Source organism: Mus pahari, chromosome 2 (assembly GCF_900095145.1).
Source record: "Mus pahari chromosome 2, PAHARI_EIJ_v1.1, whole genome shotgun sequence".
NCBI classification, from domain to species: Eukaryota; Metazoa; Chordata; class Mammalia; order Rodentia; family Muridae; genus Mus; species Mus pahari.
In genome coordinates, this window is record NC_034591.1 from 149,709,660 (window position 1) to 149,730,347 (window position 20,688).

General features: G+C 39.6%; 1 protein-coding gene across 1 annotated transcript in view; it reads right to left on the bottom strand.

Annotated features, from left to right (window-relative positions):
* Window positions 1-20,688, bottom strand: part of Dusp16 (dual specificity phosphatase 16) — an 83,521-nt gene that overhangs the window by 29,570 nt on the left and 33,263 nt on the right. The window contains exons 3-4 of the mRNA XM_021190629.2: window positions 18,526-18,664; window positions 545-708 (exon numbers count right to left, since the gene is read on the bottom strand). Coding sequence (XP_021046288.1) covers window positions 545-708; window positions 18,526-18,664 — 303 coding nt within the window. The remainder of the gene's footprint in view (window positions 1-544; window positions 709-18,525; window positions 18,665-20,688) is intronic.

A 20,688-nucleotide genomic window follows, 5' to 3' on the forward strand; every position in this document is an offset into this window, starting at 1 on the left:
AAAAAAAAAAAAAAAAAAAGAATAAATGAGCCTCTCTCCACAAATTGTTCCAGCCAGCTTCAGACACAGTGGAACTGACAAAGCACACATCTAAGTCTCCGTCTTTACCATCTTTGACCATCTTGCCCCTTTCTCCCACCAGCTGTCATTGTGAGGACCTTCCTCAATCCAACACCTAACCTCAATCCCTTTCTAGTATGATACAAGGGAAAAAAATCAATTCATTGTAAATGTAGGACACCCAATTACAGTAATAGAACAATTAATAGTCCAAGAAGACAAGGCTAATAGTATAAAAAAAAATAATCCCATCATATTTCAAGTTTCTTAGAACTATGAGGAAAACAAGAAACAATCTGGGTGTCATAAGGCAATAAATATCAAAGTAATATTGTTAAGATGACGCAACATGGAGCTAGGGGGTCACACTGACAACGTTTCCCCCTTTCTGGGATCACAGGCTGTCCCATGACAGATAATGGACAGCTGCTGCTTTTCCAGCTGCTACTTACAGACACAAAGAAAGGTGTTTTGAAGCACCCACCTTGTTGAGGACATCTCGCTGGCAGCCAAGATAGAGATTGGGAAGAATTCGAGTTGGCCCAATGTTGGCAACAGGTAAGCAAGGCTGAGATATGCAGGTAGGGACTAGAGTGGATTTTCCTTCACAGAGGCCGGGGAAACAACGAGAGAACTCAGCAAACCCACCTAAGAATAAACATTGTAAGGTTATGCCATGTACAAAGTCAAGTAAACCAGCCCTCTGGGAACTACTTGACTAAAACGATTTAACACATAAAAATCAGATGGTACAGATCCAAGCAGGTAACACTAGCTATGCACACATTTCTTCCTTTAGCTGCTGATACTGAAACTGATGTAGAATCCAGCACTGACTTTAGCATATAAAGCTGGATTATGGATGGGCAAGTTCTGAGGACACTGAGGGCCTTTCTTTGACAGTCTCTTAAATCATCACATATTCTACAGCATATGCCCCCCTTTATCTCTCCATTAAAAATGTTATTTAGGGGACATTAAGGAGGATTTTAATAGCAAAGAAGTCAAAAATAATTATTTGCAATAGTAAACAAATGGATATTTTAAAAAGTGATAAATTGAATGTTACTTTTTAGAATGAAAACAATATTGTAAATTCTTCTGACATTCAACTTTAAGTCTTTCAGCCTTACAGAAGAGTTTTTGGTAGCAGTGGTAGGATAAGACAAGGTCTTGAGAAGCCTTCAAGCTCACTTTGTGGCTGAGAGTGACCTTGAACTCCTCTCCTCAGTCTCCAGAGTGCTGGGATTCAGGTTGTACTGCCCTGCCTGATCATTTTTCTTAAGATATCAAAAACATACCTTACTCTTTAAAAATGTCTCCGTAGCCAGTCATTACAATTCTGTAGCGTTAGTCACTGATTTCTACAACTCCTTTTCAGTAAGCACTACAAAACAAGTGTTGCTGGATCCTATATCATTCAGAGTACAAGAATTCTGTGGCAAGAATCTTGGGTTCAGATTTGGAACTTGGGCTTGTTTTTTTTCCTCAGTCTCTCTCTCCCTCTCTTTTCTCTTTTTAAAAGTGGGTTGGGAGGTATGGAGGCCAGAGAAGGACTTGCTGAAGTCAGTTCTCTTTTTCTATCATATGAGCTCTAGAGATGGGACTTGGATTATCAGGCTAAACAGCAAAGGCCTTTCCCTACTAAGCCACCTCATGAATGCCAGTCCATCCTTCTATTTCTAAGGAACTGACCCACAGCCTTCAGTAAGTGTCATAATGTCGCCACGATTCAAAAGTGAAATCAGGTAGCACTCTGAACGCCTCTGAAGGGGAAAGGTGTGACTAAGGTTTCACAGGACTTCCCAATTTAAATAAAGATTCCTTTCTATCCAAATGAAAACATGGGAACCATACTGTTTTTGATAAAATTCCTTACCATCTTAATATCTCAACTCAGGAACACTGATGATTAGAATTATAGAAAATACCTGTTCAACTCACATATAACTCAACTGGACACATATTTCTGTCTATGCTCAGTCCAGGGCCAGAAGCAGTGAGCTACAATAGCAGGAAGTTGTAACAACAATTAAGGTACCAGCAAAATATAAGACAACATTCCTACCTCCAGTCCACGTATTTGTAATTGCAAAACTGTTCTTACACATGAGCAGTTGAAAGGTCTTAAGCTAAACTGGTCGATAGAGCAGGTGTACCAGATCCGCTGTAGAAGTCACAAACTACTTTGTATGATGGCAAAGCCCTCAAGATTTTATTTTCATCACTTCTAAACATGACTTCCAACCACATAGAGCTCCTTGTTATTTCATACTGTAGGACACCACCACCCTGCCCAGCACCATACATGCACGCATACAAGACCAGTGACCAAGAAAGTAGGGAGAGCAAGTTCCTGTATCCAAGTTCACTCCTTGCTCAACACAGTCTGCATGTCTGATGTGGTAAATCTACTGAATCCCCAACTCCTTGTTTTCTCATCTGTAAGAAGGATTCTAAAAGGATTACCCGGCATGCCTACAGTATTTTTCCTGTGGCACCCAGCAAACACTCAAGCAGGTATCAGTAGCTGGTACTCCATGACAGCAGTCATCCTCCATCCTAGCACCTCTTTAGCATCTCCTAAGACACAAAGTAAAAAGGCAGAGACTCAGTCTTAAGAGTCTGAGGTTTCCTTTCCCAAGGGAGCTACAGAGCACTGGTGTCCTGAAAGAAGCTGACAGAGGGGAATTGTCTACAAAGTAACAGAAATACTGCCTATATCATCTCCCTGAGAGAGTCACAGCTCCTATTAACATATTAAGGACTCCAAAAAAAATGTTTTCTCCAAAGAAAGTGGTTTAATTTACTTAAGTCAAATAAGCATTTCCAAACTGACTGAACCATGGAAATCCCTCTAAAATCATTAGCTGCTAGTGGCATTGTATACAAGTAAGTGCTAGACTGGAACTACTGGAACTTCCTCTGCCTACAAGTGTAACCACAGATGATCTGGGGCAGGCAGCATAGGCTCACAGATGTCCACGGTTTAGCATTTCTCTCAGTATTTCTGGTTATAGAATATTGTTGCTGTTAGGTAAGGCCCTGTAACTGGGACTTACAGCAACATAGTGAAGGTTCTCACATTTTTTTGCTTAGCTTATACCAACCAACAGGTACTATTTTATAATTAATTATATGATTAAAATTTTAACTTCTATATGTTGTTATTTAACCTAAAAATTGTTTCATAGGACATCCGTCATTTAAAACTAACAGAACCATGTTCCAGCAAAATATTCTCAGAGAAAGAGAATCCAAAAAAAAAAAAAAAAAAAAAAAACCTCTTGAATTACATTTAAAATTTGTAAATAATCATACTGAAAAGTAACAACAGAATGCATTTAACTCAAATTCTGACAAGCACCTGGGATTACAGGGGTGGCCTACCATCCCTGATTCTACAGGCATCATCTCAATCTTCAAATATGCTATGAAGTACATGTCATTTCTACTCCTGTTCATATACAAGAACACATTCTATAATACTTAGCAGAGCTAAGGTGTGAGCCTACTTTTAACTGTTCCAACTTCCCTTTCTAGGCAGGGACAGCCTTACTGCTATCTATGCTAGCCAAGCCTTACGACTGATTTGCTAGTTCTTAGTATCAATCCTACAACGGGCATACGTCTTCCCCAAACTGATGCAAGAGTCTTGCCTTCCCCAAAGAGAGGAGGGGAGGGAGGGGGGAGGGAGGGTGTGTGTGTGTGTGTGTGTGTGTGTGTGTAGCTTCGATTAGAGAGAAGATAAACAAGGGGACCCAACATGACCAGAGATAAACTTACTAAATACAACTGCTGCTAAAATCTCTTCCATAAACAATGTCTATTAGTTTTATTTACAGAGCAATGAGTGAGGGATTATGACAAGGAGCATGGATGACCCAAAATCAGCCACACTGGAAGGTTTGTATGATGGTTAATTTCTCCCCTCATATCCCCCTTCCCTAATCCTTCTCCAACTATATACTGTAGCCCTTCCCAGAGACCAGAAGCCACAAGCAATTAAGGTAGAATTGCATACAACTGGTTGCTAGTGAGGCTTTGTTGCAAAATAAAACGTAAGTTTGTTTGGGTATTTTCAACTAATATTTAATACAAACAGACTTTTAAATATTTAATAGATTTCAATGAAATTGGAACTTTCATTTAGTGCTCAATCTCACTTGAAATGTCCCAAACTGTGAACTTCCAGAAAATACTACATCAGCCAAAGAGTACATTTTCCTGCTCTTTATCTATGACAACATCCACTCTGCTGACATCCTCTTTCATTGACAGTGTTTTCCATTCACTGACCTTTCATTCACTGTTGTATTCTAGTGACTCCAGTTTCATTTCATTAATTAACAACAGATTAGACACTGAAGATCTACCTTGAACCTAGAAACTGTCTGTGGCCTCATCAGCAAATGAGTTTCAAAATATCTAAACTATTCCTTTTCCTTTCAAAGACTCTCTTGCAAACCAGATCTACATCAAAAGAAAAGAAAACACAGCTCATTTATATATACTTTGTTTCTAAGAGCTGCCAGATACAAACTAAAAGCAGAAGGTTATCTGACCTTGTCATAAAGCTTGCTGTCCCAAGCAATCCATGTTAGTGTATTACAAAGCCTGTAGCAGCAGTTCACTGCCCCATTTCCTTGTGGAAAGCCATATTTTAAAAGTTATCAAAAAAAAAAAAAAATTATCATGGCCTTGTCTTGCTGTTAATACTACCAACTTTTTCTCCACCCTACATTCTACGCTGTTTATCAGCGGGAATGTAGAAAATGTAAAATGGCAGAACACAAATGTATGTCCCTAATACACAGCTGAACTTCAGATTAGCTGTACACTACTCCCTGGGGTTCTCAAGTGTTTAACAGGCAGGCAGACACATTCCGAGGCTCCTGGTCTGGAGAGAAATAGAGATGGAAAGAATGACAGACATACTGCAATGCTGCTGCTTGTTAATCTTCCACCATCCAACCAAAAGAATGCATGTGTAGAAATAAAATATATTACTTTGGACAGAGAATAAATTTGCTATAGCTTCAAAGGCATATATCATTTATATGTCCCTGTATTCTAACTCAGCCAAGAAAAAGTTGTTCCCTGAGAGTGCCTCCTTCACAAGTGCAATTAAAAGTATTATTTTCTATATAGAGAAACCCTGTCTCAAAATAAAAAAATTACTATGAAGTATCAATACATTGTGGTGGGAGAAAATATGCCAAGTAAAATAAAATGCATAAGATTCTGCTAAACAGTTCCAGTTACTTCTCTCTCTTGATTCATTTGTAATCAGCTGTAAAAGTTATTTTCTAAAAGACAAATATTTACATAATTAACAAAAATGATACTTTACTACAGGACAATAAACTCCATTTTTAATTAATTAATTTTTATTTTATTTTTGAGACAGGATCTCGCTGTGTAAGTATAGCAGTTCTAAAATTCTCCATATGGGCCATACAAGCTTAAAATTTGCAGCAATCCAGCCTGGCAGTGGTGGCACATGCCTTTGATCTTGGGAGGCAGAGGCAGGCGGATTTCTGAGTTCGAGGCCAGCCTGGTCTACAAAGTGAGTTCCAGGACAGCCACGGCTACACAGAAAAACCCTATCTCACATCACCACCACCCCCAAAAAAATTGCAGCAATCCCCCTGCCTCCACATCCCAAGTCCTGGGGTTAAAGGAGTATACACCCGTATCTAGCTTTTCAATTTTTCTAAGCCTCAAATTCTAAAAAAATCAAACCATGTCCCTTTAACCAAACTAATGATGGATGTTAACTTCTCTGTGAGAAGAGAGAGCGCTTTCATTCCAGGCTCTCATCAAAAGGACATGCCACTGGAGCACTGTTAAGTGACAACAATTGCCTAACATGAAAAGCATAATTAAAGAAAATCATGCACCCCATCTTCTAAATTAATTTTATGGATATATACAGAATGGTATCTCTGTAAAAATTTTAGTTTCTGAAAAAACTTTTTTCCCAGATATCATATGTAAATTTAACTTTAATTTTAAATTATTCATGTTTGTATCATTTTTAAGATTTTTAATCTGATGAGTCCATAAAACAAAACGTTGTATGACATAAAGAGAACCCCTATTTGCTGAACCTAGAATGTAGTGGGAACTGAAGCAAACCTTACCTCTAGAGGTGCTCTCTTTTTTGGCTTGGTTTTGTTGGGATTTAGTATATATCCCTTTTATAAAATACTGGGATGTCTACACACATGCGTATAATATTTGATCATATAGAGAATGTGGTTTAAGTTGGTTTTTAGAAAATGCTGAGTGTTGGATAGTTTACTGATCATTTTAACCTGTCAGACAATACACAACTGAGCCTAGAAACAGCTTACCTTAAATACACACCTCCAGGGCTTTTAACAAATGCTTCAAATAAACAAAGATCTTTCAAAGAGTACGTGCAAGGGGCCTGGAGAGATGGCTCAGTGGTTAAGAACACTGACTGCTCTTCCGAAGGTCCTGAGTTCAAATCCCAGCAACCACATGGTGGCTCACCACCTACCTAACTACCTACAACCATCTGTACACTGTAGCTGTCTTCAGACACACCAGAAGAGAGTATTAGATCCTACTACAAATAGTTGTGAGACACACTAGGGTTGCTGAGAATTGAACTCAGGACCTTAACCACTGAGCCATCTCTCCAGAGCCCAACAAGTAGGAGAATCAAATTTACAGACACAATACTGTCTGGCCCTCTGGTTGAGCAGGATGAGAAGATAACAGAATCAGAGAGTTCCTGGGAAGGGGGGATTTAGGAGGACTCTGCTTCCCACAGCGTAGAAGGAGAATCATTAAGGAGTCCACATATGTTCATTTATTACCTGGAAGCCAGAGTTCTCGGTTCCAAAATTTGGCCTTAATGCCCTAAACTCCAATCTAATATTTCAACCCTCTTTGGTCACTTCAATTAAAAGATCTATAGATACCTAAAAATAAATTCAAGGCCACAATCTCCCTCTATTTGTGCATCCTGCTCATTTGCTTCACTTCCCCCACCCCCAGTCACCTTAGCAGCAATCTCTTGGGAAACTGACAGTGACTTTCCTAGAGAATGTCTCTCTCTCCCATCCTCCTACTACACTAATTAGTTTAAATCCTCATACCTTATACTTGAATAAATTCAGTAGTACCCCTCTCAAAAGCATTTGTTTTGGGCTGGAGAGATGGCTCAGCAGTTAAGAGCACTGACTGCTCTTCCAAAGGTCCTGAGTTCAAATCCCAGCAACTACATGGTGGCTCATAACCATCTGTAATGAGATCTGATGTCCTCTTCTGGTGTCTGAAGACAGTTACAGTGACCTTACATATAATAATAAATAAATCTTTGGGCCAAAGCAAGCAGGGGTGGAGCAAGCAGGGCCAGAGTGAGCAGAGGTCCTGAGTTCAATTCCCAGCAACCACATGATGGCTCACAACCATCTGTATAGCTACAGTGTACTCATATACATAAAATAAATCTTTAAAAAAGCATTTGTTCCTCTCTTATTTCTTTCTACTCTATTACCACATAAAAATTACAAAATAGGGGCTGGAGAGATGGCTCAGCAGTTAAGAGCACTGACTGCTCTTTCAGAGGTCCTGAGTTCAAATCCCGGCAACCACAGAGATCTGATGCCCTCTTCTGGTGTGTCTGAAAACAGCTACAGTGTACTTACATACATGATCTTTAAAAATAAAACTTATTAAAAAATTACAAAATAATGTTTTGATGTTATTTCCTATTTATAAAATAAAATCTAAAGATATTCAGGCAGACAATATAATCCCAGTCTAATATTCAGAATACTGCCCCATCACCATTCTACATGTACCTAACATAGAAAGCTGTGCTTTTTATTTGGATGAGTACCTGTCAAGTCAATCCTTACAATTCACTGCATAAATTCTTCAAAACCATAGGCAAGCACAAGTAATACCTGTTCTACAACAGTATATTCCAATTTTTTCTTTTTTTCTTTTTACTTTGGCCAAGAAAATACATTTTATATCAAAACCTTCTGAACATATACATATATTCAGTGCTAAAATAGTAATATAATCTTCCTTTGCTGTATTAAATGCTGACAGGTTGTATTTTATTTCACTACAATAAAGATATTGTACATATCTTATATAGTGTCTCTGAGTATGGTCTTGATAGCTTAGAAGTTCTTTTTTTTAACTTTTTTGGTTTGTTTGTTTGTTTTTAAAGATTTATTTATTATTATACATAAGTACACTGTAGCTGTCTTCAGACGCTAGTAGAGGGCATCAGATCTCATTACGGGTGGTTGTGAGCCACCATATGGTTGCTGAGATTTGAACTCAGGACCTTCAGAAGAGCAGTCGGTGCTCTTACCCGCTCAGCCATCTCGCCAGCCAGAAGTTCTTTCTTTTAATTAAAAATTTTGATTGATTTAATTGGAGAGGAGATCAGAGGGCAACCCTGGAGTTGGTTCCTTTCCCACCTTCCCGTGGTTCCCAGATATCAAGCTCAGGCTGCCAGGCTTGCCCAGCAGGTGCCTTTACCAGCTGAGCTATCTTGCTGGCGTCTCATTTAGTTCTGTAAAATTCACTTAGTGTGGTGACACTTATCTGTAATTCCAGCGAGTGGGAGGCTGAGGAGGAGCAGCAGGAGCATAAGGTCATCTTGGCTGGATGGCAAGCTCATAGCCAGCCTGGACAACCTGAGATCTGATTTTTAAAACCACAAAACACATACACAAACAAACCAAAAGTGAGTTTTACAAAATTCATAGTGGTGACTAAGAAGAATTTATGAATGATCTGATAACTGCAAATTTGTATATTTGAGTATGTTTGTGTATGTTTGTGTGTATTGACTTATCTTATTTCTCAAGCTATAATTCACTGTGAATAACACTCTTTAATCACTTCACCATTTAACATAGTGCCTAGTATATAATTAGAATTCAAGAAATGTTTATTGAATCTTTCCTTTTTACAATGAATAACTGTTGATGGACGCAAGTCTTGTATATTTTTAGTATTCAAAACGGATTTCCTGATTCCATTCAAAGACAAAAATTACATTGGCATGGGTGGGGGCACAAAACCTGTTTCCTATTTGTAGACTACAATGTCTCAGAGACTCTTAGCATGGGAGAGAAGGCACAGAGCAAGAAAATAATCTTCCGCTACCAAAGAGAAAAAGAAGGTAGTTCTAGTGAATGCCACTTCTTTGATCAGCCAAAAGCAACACTGCTCCTTAGACTTCTTTACCCAGGGAACTTTTACAAACACTTAATACACAAACTTTCTCAGACATCCTAAGTGGCCCAGGAGTCCTATCTTTGTGGCTCAAGGAATCAAAGATAAATCCCTTGGCAAACCTCTAGGACAATAGTTACATTCATTCCCCAAGGAGAACAAGGTGGCTACTGGAAGCACCTTAAGTGATTATCAAAATACAATGAAATATGATTATAAATCAAGGTAACTCTATGAATCAAGAAAAAAGTGTAAATCTTCACTCCAGATAGAGAATGATTCACTCAAATCTACTAACTAATACACACACAGTCAAGAATCACTCACTATACAAACCATTTCTAGCACCTTTCTATGTGCAGCTCAAAACTTCCTAATCTACTTTAGGCAAGCTCTCTAGACAATCTATGTATTCTATTCATATTAACAGTCTTTAGCTGGGTCTGGTGGAACGGGCCCAGTATCCTAGCTTTTTAGAAACTGGGACTGGACGACTAATTAAAAGAGCAGGGACAGAGGAGAGAAGGCATTTTTACCAGGACTATGATAGACAGGTTGCAGAGAGAAAGCTCGACACAGGTGAAAACAGAACAAGCCAGAAAATGAGAAGTATCCAGAAGATTAGAACATATTGCCAAAGATACAAGGTCAAACAGAGCAATTCAGTCAAGAGGCCAAGAGAGAAGCCAGATTGAATCAGTCAGCTTCAAGAGGAGTTTGAGACAGAACAGCTGAATTGAATCAGCCAACCAGAGTTCAGAAAGAACAAGAAAGAAAAAAAAGTCACTCAAGAGTAGTGTGATAATGTACACCTTTGATCCTATCACTTGAGAGGCTGAGGCAGGCAGATCTCTGTGAGTTTGAGGCCACACTGGTCTACACAGGGTTTCAGAACAGCCAGTGCTACATACAGAGACTGGTCTCAAAAAACAAAACAAAACAAAACAAATCATTCAGTATTCAGTGTGCATGTACTCTAATGTGGACACCATGCTAGGCAAAATGATCAGTGGACCAAGACAGAGAGGCCCCTCTCTGGAGCTGACAATCTAGTCAGACAAATTTTAGCCAAATAATTATAAGATCAAAACTTAAGTTAATTATGGTTGGTAGCTAAAAACAAACAAACAAACAAAAAGCCTGTGGTAACAAACAGTACCTTGTAACCAGGAGTTTTAAAATTACATTAAATGTAGGAGACACCTAGACAAGTGGCAGAGAAATAGTTTCAGAGGCAGAGAAGAAAAAAGTTTTCTGTGGAGGTCCAGAGACCATAAGGCTGCAGATTCTAAGAAAATAGGATAAAGACTGGTAATCTAAAAAGGGGAGGGAGAAGAGGGTGAGAGGAAGGATGGAAGGGATGATACAGAAGAGGAGAGCTGAGCATAGAGGAGAGAGGACAGGGAGAAAGGGAGGAAAAAGAGAGAAAGTGGCTTAGCTAATGTCAGAGAAGCAGACACAAGTCAGCCACTGATAGAGTTAGTTAAGAGTCTATAATTTATCCTAAGATTAAGGACACATATTAAACTGAAAGCGGAAACAATCTGAAAATGCTCCAAGTGTGCATTATGATCTGGAATGTGGCTAGACAGAGAATGTGAGACAAGTTAGAGGCTCCTGGAGCATTCTGAAAGAGATGGTGTTGGAAACACTGAGGTAATAGAAGATGAGGACTTCTTACTGACAGGCAAACGATCCAGTGGTGATTGAGAAGTGACAGATGTTGCAGCCAAAGCCCTGACAGTTCACAATGCCCACCACACCTAAATAAATTCATACTTAAAGAGCATGTATAATTTACTACCAACTTGTCTAAATTCCCATTTTCCTTCTTACAGAAAAAAGTAAAACCCTCCAGTCTCCTCATTAATCCTCTAAATCGACCTTCATTGCTGTGTGTTGTTTTTAATCAAGTTGTGCAACCCAAACTGACTTTGACCTCACAACCCTTCTGTGTCAGCCTATTGAATGCTGGAATTACATGTAGGTGTGTTCCACCACTCCCATTTTATGTGGTATTGGGGACTAAATCCAGAGCTTTGTGGACACTAACCAAACACTGTACCACCTGTGCTGTATCTCTAGCTCCTGGCTGTATATATTATTTGTAGAAGGGGAGTGTGTCACAGCACATATGTGGAGGTGAGAGAACGACTCTGTTCTACCATCTTTCGGGTTCTGAAGATTGAGTTCAGGTCACCTCTTTCTTGTGTGTATAGTAGGAGCCTTTCCCCACTGAACTATGATGTTATACTTCTCCCCCACTGAATTCAAAGGAACCTCCACACTCAAACATTACTGTTTTCAAGGTTCAACTACAATTCCATTGCTGTGACTAAATCTCCCTCTATTTCTACAGACTACACATTGAATCATCTCTTATCACACATCAAAGAGCACATGATCACGTGTTTCCTTTGTTTCATCCTGCTTAGACATGTTTCCCAAATTAACTAGGAGACTCTCAAGGGCAGGGACAAGCCTTTGCTCTCCTAGTGGCCCCTTCCCTAGAGCCCAATCTACAACACAACCACAAATGTGCCCATCAAATTCTGAAGGCCCACAGTGAAAAGGCCAAATACACCTAGGCCTGGCATCTGTCCAGAGCACAAGTACACAAGTGGGACAAGAAAAGACTGACGTCACTGTTGTCTTCCAGGTGACTGTATTTGGCTTGTGAAAATATCAGAATGAGGAAAACAAGTACTTTAGTTGGCTCTAGAGTCCATTTTATCAAAAGACAGTCTCAGGCGTGATGCCTTAGTCACTGGTAACAACTGCCTGAAAGACAATAAAATTAAACAGTTTCCTGCAAATTAAGACTTAAAGAACACCAGGCAAATACATGGCAAGAAGTACACAAAGTAATTTCCTTTCTTCTAGTTTTCTTGAAGTATAACTTTCAAGTAAAACTTTTAAGTTTATAAGTAACCATCTGATATAAATTTTGAAATGTTACTATACTTGTTTTGTGGATATAGTAATAGCATATTCTCTTAGCAGATTTCAAGCATATAATGCATTATTAACTATACTCACCATGCTGTAACCTCTAGAAAAAGGTCTGCCTGTATCCTCCAATCAGCATCAGCCCCATCGCTCCCTTCCTGGTTTTATGAAACAGTCTTATATAGCCCAGGATAGATCACCCTAAACTCCGGATGCTTCTGCTTTACAAGCATGTACCACATCTGGTTTCAATTCTCTATTTCGGTGACTTTTTAGACTAAACATAAAAGTGAATTCTGATGTAGCATTTATCCTTCTCTACCTGGCTGATCTCACACAACATAATGGTTTCCTGGTTCAAGTTTAAACAAACAAACAAACATGATTTCTCTTTTTCTTTTTCTTGGATATTTTCTTTATTTACATTTCAAATGTTAGCCCCTTTCCTGGTTCCCACCCTCCAAGCCCCCATCCCATCCTAAGATTAACTCCAGAACCTCATCTATGTTAGGCAAATGTTCTACCCCTGAGCTGTAACCCTCAGCTTAGCTGTAACCCTCAGCACTTTGTTTTTTAAGGGTAAATAATTCCATTGCATATGTTAATGTAAAGACCTATTTTCAGTGGCTCTGAGTCACTTCCAGTTTTTGTTTTGTTTGAGATTTTTGCTGTTGTTCGTTTGTTTGTTTTTGATAAGTAGCAACCAATTCTGAATAACTGGAGTGCTTTTACTGAAATATATTATTTTAATCTCTTACCAGATGCTACATGTTTTGGTATGGAATGGCTGAAAATGTTCTTTCATTTTCAAAGGAGAAGAAGCATCAAAAACTAGTCAATAGAATTGATAATAACAGCACAGACAGAAAATCTGGAACCAGAAAAATTGCATTATGATTTCCTTGGGAAGCACAGTAATTAATTCTGTTAAACAGAAATTTAACATTATTAACAGTTATTAAATCACTCTAGACCCCTGTTTAAAATGCAGAGTCTCAATGTACATTTGTTCACTTCAATCTATACTATGTAATACCTCAAGAAAAAAAGTATTTTTCCTTTAATCACAGCAAACAGTAATTTAAGGTCTTAGCTGTGTTCAGAGACTTAATGTTCATAAAAACTGTTACCAATGTACTTAAGACTATCTCTCACAAAATACTTAATAATGTTTTTCTTTTATAATTATTCTAATCTACTGTTTCCCAAAGGATGAAGTAGTTACACATATATTTGATAAGCCCTTTCTGGCTAAAATAATGTAACGATTTGAATTTTTATGTACAATAATTTTTATACATTATTTCATTCCATAAAGTGTGAAGATCATGACTCTAAAATCCATAAGAGACTGACAAAGAGTTACTAAAAAAGGTCTTTAAGAATAAGCATCCTGGGCTGGTGAGATGGCTCAGTGGGTAAGAGCACCGACTGTTCTTCCGAAGGTCCAGAATTCAAATCCCAGCAACCACATGGTGGCTCACAACCATCCGTAACGAGATCTGACTCCCTCTTCTGGAATGTCTGAAGACAGCTACAGTGTACTTACATATAATAAATAAATCTTTAAAAAAAAAAAAAGAATAAGCATCCTGAGAGAGATAGCTCAATGGTTAAAAGCACTGGCTGCTCTTTCAGAGGACTCTGGTTCAATCGAATAAACCCCCGGCTCCCATAGGCCCATAGGGAGTGGCACTGTTAGGAGGTGAAGCCTTGTTGGAGTAGGTGTGGCCTAGATGGAGGAAGTATATTAAAGAAACAGACCAACAAACAAACAAAGCAAGCATCTTAGACCAGGCATGATGAGTCAGGCCTTTAACCCCAGCATTTGGGAGGCAGAGGCAGAGGCTGAGGCAGAGGCAGGAACATCTCTGAGTCTGACGTCAGCCTGGTCTATGTATTCCAGGACAACCAGGTAAACATAGAAAGGCCTGTCTCAAGAGGGGTTGGGGGGAGGCAAAACAGAAAAAAATAAAAATAAAAAATAAAAAGTACCCTTAATTCCCTATCTAGGCTTAAGATAAGTCTAGAAGATTCTGGAAACACTTGTAGTTCGGAGCCGTAGACACATGGTGAGAACATGGGAGAGTCACTGAATCACGTACGTGAAAGAGCTGACGTCTGTGATTTGTCATGAGTTTTATCTGCCATACAGTTGTCCTGCCACTCATTCCAGGACAGAAATAAGCTAGTGTGTGCTGAGAGGCACAGCACTCAAACTGTGTTTGATTTCCATAATCACAGAAAACCAAAGGACAGACTGCATGTATGTAGGCTGATCCTCTCCTTGTAGAAGCAATGGGCTGATGAGAGTAGCCGATACTCTACCACTGTACTACATCCTCGGCTGCCCTTCTGCTTTGCCAGTGGAGAAGAGTGCCATGGCTGCACCCACCGAAGCTCCGACACTCAAAAGGCTGAGAGAGAAGACTGAGAATGCCATGCTAGCACATGCATGAGAACATGATAAAGTGACAGAAGTGGAAGTAGGAAGACCATGAGGTAGGTGTAGCTGTGTGTCACCCCAAACCAAAAAACAAAACAAAACCTATCCCAACTGGGATTCAGAGAAGGTAAGAGAATAGTAATGTTCATCTGCATGTTATCTTTTTCTTTTTTCTTTTTTTCTTTCTTTCTTTTTTTTTTGATTTTCAAGACAGGGTTTCTTTGTATAGCCCTGGCTGGGATTAAAGGCATGCGCCACCACACCCGATTTGCGTGCTATCTTTTAACCTACTTATTAAATCATTTCTACATCTTTTCTATGTTAATATAAATTAAAAGTCTGAGATAAAAGGGTTTTTCCATTTATTTATTTATTTATTTATTTATTTATTTATTTATTTATTTATTTATGGGAAATAAGCCTAGCACTTCTGGATAAGAGCAACAGCAAAAAGACTAAGCACCCCTCTGGCTCCACCTGCAGTCACTTCTACACACACCTTACCTGGACCTCTTCCCACTAATGCAGCACTCCACACATCTAGGAAACATTTCTTGTGTGAAATGGAAATGAGGTGTCCTGACTCTGTATGTCATAAGGTTGGTCCAGCTGGTCATACTGAGAACCTGCATGCTTCATTGTAGCCCATTGAGTGACGCTCCCAAAGCCACAACTGATTGATAAGAACCTTCTCAGGAAACAAAGGAATGCCCTTCAGCAAAGGGAATGAAGGCCGAGTAAGACACCTACTCTAGAAACTCCCGTGAACACACCTACAGAATGTCTGTCTGTTGACTAAATTGTCAGGCCAGAGCTCTCCACAGGAAAAGTGTTTCAAAAAAGCAAGATGGGTCCTTCCTTCAGGCTCTGCTCCACACTTGTCTCTGGAACTCCTTCCATGGGGATTTTGTTCCCCCTTCTAGGAAGGATTGAAGTATCCAGACTTTGGTCTTCCTTATTCTCAAGCTTCATGTGTTTTGCAAATTGTATTGGGTATTCCAAGCTTCTGGGCTAATATCCACTTATCAGTGAGTGCATATCATGTATATTCTTTTGTGACTGGGTTACCTCACTCAGGGTGATATCCTCCAGATACATCCATTTGCCAAAGAATTTCATAAATTCATTGTTTTTAATCATTGTATAGTACTCCATTGTGTAAATGTACCACATTTTCTGTATCCATTCCTCTGTTGAAGGACATCTGGGTTCTTTCTAGCTTCTGGCTATTATAAATAAGCATGTGTCCTTATTACATGTTGAAGCGTTTTGGGGGTATATGGCCAGAAGTGGTATTGCTGGGTCATTGGGTAGTAATATGTCCAATCTTAAGAGGAACTGCCAAACTGATTTCCAGAGTGGTTGTATGAGCTTGCAATCCCACCAGCAATGGAGGAGTGTTCCTCTTTCTCTATATCCTCACCAGCATGAGAATCCCCCACTTGGGGATCCATCCCATATACAATCACCAAAACCAGACACTATTGTGGATGCTAACAAGTGCTTGCTGGCAGGAGCCTGATATAGCTGTCCCCTAAGAGACTGCCAGTGCCTGACAAATACAGAAAGAGATGCTCATAGCCATCCATTGAACAGAGCACAGGGTCTCCGATGAAGGAGCTAGAGAAAGGACCCAAGGAGTTGAAGGGGTTTACAGCTCCATAGAAGGAACAACAATATGAACTAACCAGTACCCCCAGAGCACCCAGGGACTAAACCACCAACCAAAGAGTACACATGGTGGAACTCATGGCTCCAGCTGCATGTGCAGCAGAGGATGGCCTAGTCGGTCATCAATGAGAGGAGAGGCCCTTGGTCCTGTGAAGGCTCTATGCCCCAGTGTAGGGGAATGCCTGGGCTAGGACGAGAGAGTGGGTGGGTTGGTGAGGAGGGGGGGCGGGATAAGGGAGAAGGCTTTCAGAGGGAGACCAGGAAAGGGGATAACATTTGAAATGTAAATAAAGAAAATATCTAATTTTAAAAAAATAATAATAACAGCAATCCTGACATACAAACTTTAAAGACTGGGTCTCGGAGTATGATTCAGTTAACACTGTGCTTGCTCAACATGACTGAAACTCTGCGTTTTAGGGTTAGGGAAATGAGAGCACAAAGCTTGAACTCCCCAACAGCACTCTGAAGTAAAGTCCATCACAGTGACTACAAAAACTTGAAGACCAAACTTACTCTTAGTGGGACTCAAACCTTAAACCGTGCCTGCCAGGGTGAGTGAGAGGGCTGGGGTTGAGCAGCTCACTGCTAGAACATCTGCTTAGCATCACACACACACACACACACACACACACACACACACCTATCAAGAGACAGGACAAAACATAATCATAATCACCATACAGACCATACAGAATTACATAAGCTACATTCTCTATAAAGTAAGCTTCACTTACTGATACAGACTGGAGAGAATCACAGCATAAGCATAAGATGTAGTTAGAGACAAGCTAGGGGTGGGGGAGGACAACGACAAAACCTATCCTTGTTCCTAGAGAACTGAAGCAAAAATGTGTGAAAGAACTGGAAATAGAGGATCTTACCTAAACCTGTATGAAGTTTCAAAGTATAACATTTTAAAACTATCTGTACACAAACTATTGATCTTAAAACTAACACGTTTGTATTTCTAATACTAACTGCCAATAACTAATCAAGCTCACTGTATCCTCCTCCTAATAAACACCAAAGGTGGAAAATTGTGATACCTATTAATATCTTTTCCTAGGTCACATCTTAAAAAGCATTCTTGGGTATTATAGCTAGAATCTGCCTGGTAGCAACTTTATGTTAATGTTCTATGCAGTGGTCAACGTATTTCCCATTCTTGTGAGCCAGTCTGCAACAGGTAAGCAAAGGATGAACCATTTGTTTGGAATCCATGAGATGCACCTGTCACACTGTGCTCCCTCTCGGGGAGTCAGTCCTTCGCATATGCTTTACAAAAATTACTCAGTTGCTTAGCATTTATATACTAAGACCTTCTTTCCAAGCATAAAAAACAAACAAAAATCACACAAGAAAAATGTAAGTAAATAAGGGTTTCTTTTTCTTTTTTTTTTTTTTTTGGTTTTTCGAGACAGGGTTTCTCTGTATAGCCCTGGCTGTGCTGGAACTCACTCTGTAGACCAGGCAGGCCTCAAACACAGAAATCCACCTGCCTCTGCCTCCCTAGTGCTGGGATCAAAAGCAGGCGTGCACCACCATGCCCGGCAGTAAATAAGTTTTAAAATAGTCTACGTAACAATTAGAAGAAACAGTCTACAAAATTTGCTCTTTATTTCATTGTTCATATGCCTGAGAAAGTGAGCTTATCTCTGGCATCTCCTTCAAGTGTTTATAGTAAGAGTTTGACACTGTAATGCTAGTCTGGCTCTAGCCGAAAGGTAAGAACTCACAAGAGCTGAGAGTCAAATCACTCAGTGTTCTTAAACAGCAGGTACTCAGGAAATCATCAGACAGAAGCAAGAGGCTATAAGTCATCTAATAATACACAAAGAGGCATTTTAGTCAGGTCAGAATACACAGACCCAGCCAGGTGTGAAAGTCCACACTTGTAATTCCAGTACTAGGGAAACTGAGGCAGAAGGACTGCTTTAAACTTGAGGTCAGCCTGGGCTACATAGTGAGACTCTCCCTCAGAATCAAACAAACGAAAAATAAAGTAAAATCCCACTTCACAAATTTAATGTGGAGGAATAACAGTATCAATGAAACCTTTATATCAATCAAAAGCTGTAACTCACTTTACACATCAGTTCTGATACTGCTTACATACACTGAACAGTCCAAGCTTTTCCCCTGGGTCCCAGACTCACCTGCAAGCAGGTGAACAGAGTTGAAGCTCTTCTCCAGTTTACCCAGAAGTACAGTGAGAAAGCAGTCTGACGTCAGAGAACCAACATCTTGGGAACTTTGATCATAAACTACAACCTTCTGATTGCAGTCAATGTCAACCTAAAATGCAAACGTGCAGCTGGTTAAGAAGGAAGATGAGACTCGGGAGGCAGAGGCAGGCAGATTTCTGAGTTCAAGGGCAGCCCGGTCTCAAAGTGAGTTCCAGGACAGCCAGGGCTATACAGAGAAACCCTGTCTCGAAAAACCAAAAAAAAAAAAAAAAAAAAAAAAAAAAAAGAAGGAAGAAGACAACCTGGCATGGCAGTGCACACTTGCAGCACTTGGGAGGTTAGAAGGAGAACCAAGAATTCAGCGTCATGCTTACCCAACACAAATTCAAAACCAGTCTGGGCTACTTGTGTTCCTGTTTCGAAAAGGGATTATGGGATGGGGAATGGTTTGAGAAAAATAATCTAGCAAGTCAATGACTCTGTAGGAGCTCACATTTTACTGGTCTTGAAATAGTTTTATTTCTTTAAAGATTTATTTATTTTATTTATGTTAGTACATTGTAGCTGTCTTCAGACACACCAGAATGAGATCTCATTAAAGATGGTTGGGAGCCACCATGTGGTTGCTGGGAATTGAACTCAGGACCTCTGAAAGAGCAGTCAGTGTGCTTAAACACTGAACCATCTCTTCAGCCAAGGGGTCTTGAAACAGTTAATGGCTTCTTATTTCAATTAGTAACTTGAATAAAATTGAGATGCAATCAATTTACTGGGTAAAATTAGCAAAGAAGTGGTTAGTTACATGCTTGTATGCTACTTTTCAAAGGCAAAATTGATGATACTTTAAGATGTGCTAAAAATGTGATAATATAAGATGGTAAAATTCACAAATGATATAATTTGCAAAATTAAAAAAAAATCTTCCACCAAAAGAAACACTTGTTAAAATAGTTCCTACAGGAAACTGAAGAGCTATCTCAGCATGAAGATCTGAGTTTGGTACTTAGCACCCACATAAAAAAGTTGATTATAGTGTCATGTGTGTGTGTGTGTGGCTGTGGGGTGTGTGTGTGTGGGGAGTGATCTCTGAGGTTCACAGGCCTGTCAGTCTAGACTAATTGCCGAGTTCCAAGCCAGGAAGATACCTCAAAAGGAGGCTGTTTACATTCCTAAGGATAATACCCAAGCTTTTCTTTTGACTTACACTTACACACACACACACACACAAACACTTCTTATATAACAGGAAGGAAATCAGCTGTTTACTAAAAGATGCACTTATCAGGCGTTCAAGGCCAATCCTAGCTATATAGCAACTTTGAGAACAGCCTGAGTCATATGAAACCCTACTCAAAAAAAGAGGGGCGGGGGATAGACTTCCCTAACAATGCTTCGTTATCCCAGTAATAATTTTTCCTGAACATAATATCTTAACCAATATTACCACATGTTAATATTACTTCCACTTCTAATGATCAGTTCTTACTTTCAAAGAACTTGAAAATAATGACTTTCAGTGTGTTTGAAGATAATAGAATACAAAATGTTGTTTAACCTGATAAGACAACTTCATTGAGATATTAATATATAAAGAAACATAGCATGTGTCCAAATTATAATAAGTTAGCTATTCTGTATAGTATGGTCTTTTTCCTCCCCATGGCATTTTTTGAGACAGGATCTTCCTATGTAGCCCAAGCTTGCCTTAAACCTGTAGCAATCCTCCCCCTCAGCCTTCCATGCTAGACAAGCATAAGCCACAGCGCCTGACTTAGTTTAAAATATTCTTAATGTGGGGCTGGAGAGATGGCTCAGGAGGTAAGAGTATGCTCTTCCAGAGGACCTGAGTTCAATTCCCAGCAACCACGTGATGATTCACAACCATCTATAATGGGAACTGATTCCCCCCTTCTGGTGTGTCTGAAGACAGCTACAGTGTACTCATATACATTAAATAAATAAATCTTTAAAAAATATTCTCAGCCGGGCGGTGATGGCGCGCACGCCTTTAATCCCAGCACTCGGGAGGCAGAGGCAGACGGATTTCTGAGTTCGAGGCCAGCCTGGTCTACAAAGTGAGTTCCAGGACAGCCAGGGCTACACAGAGAAACCCTGTCTTGAAAAAACCAAAAA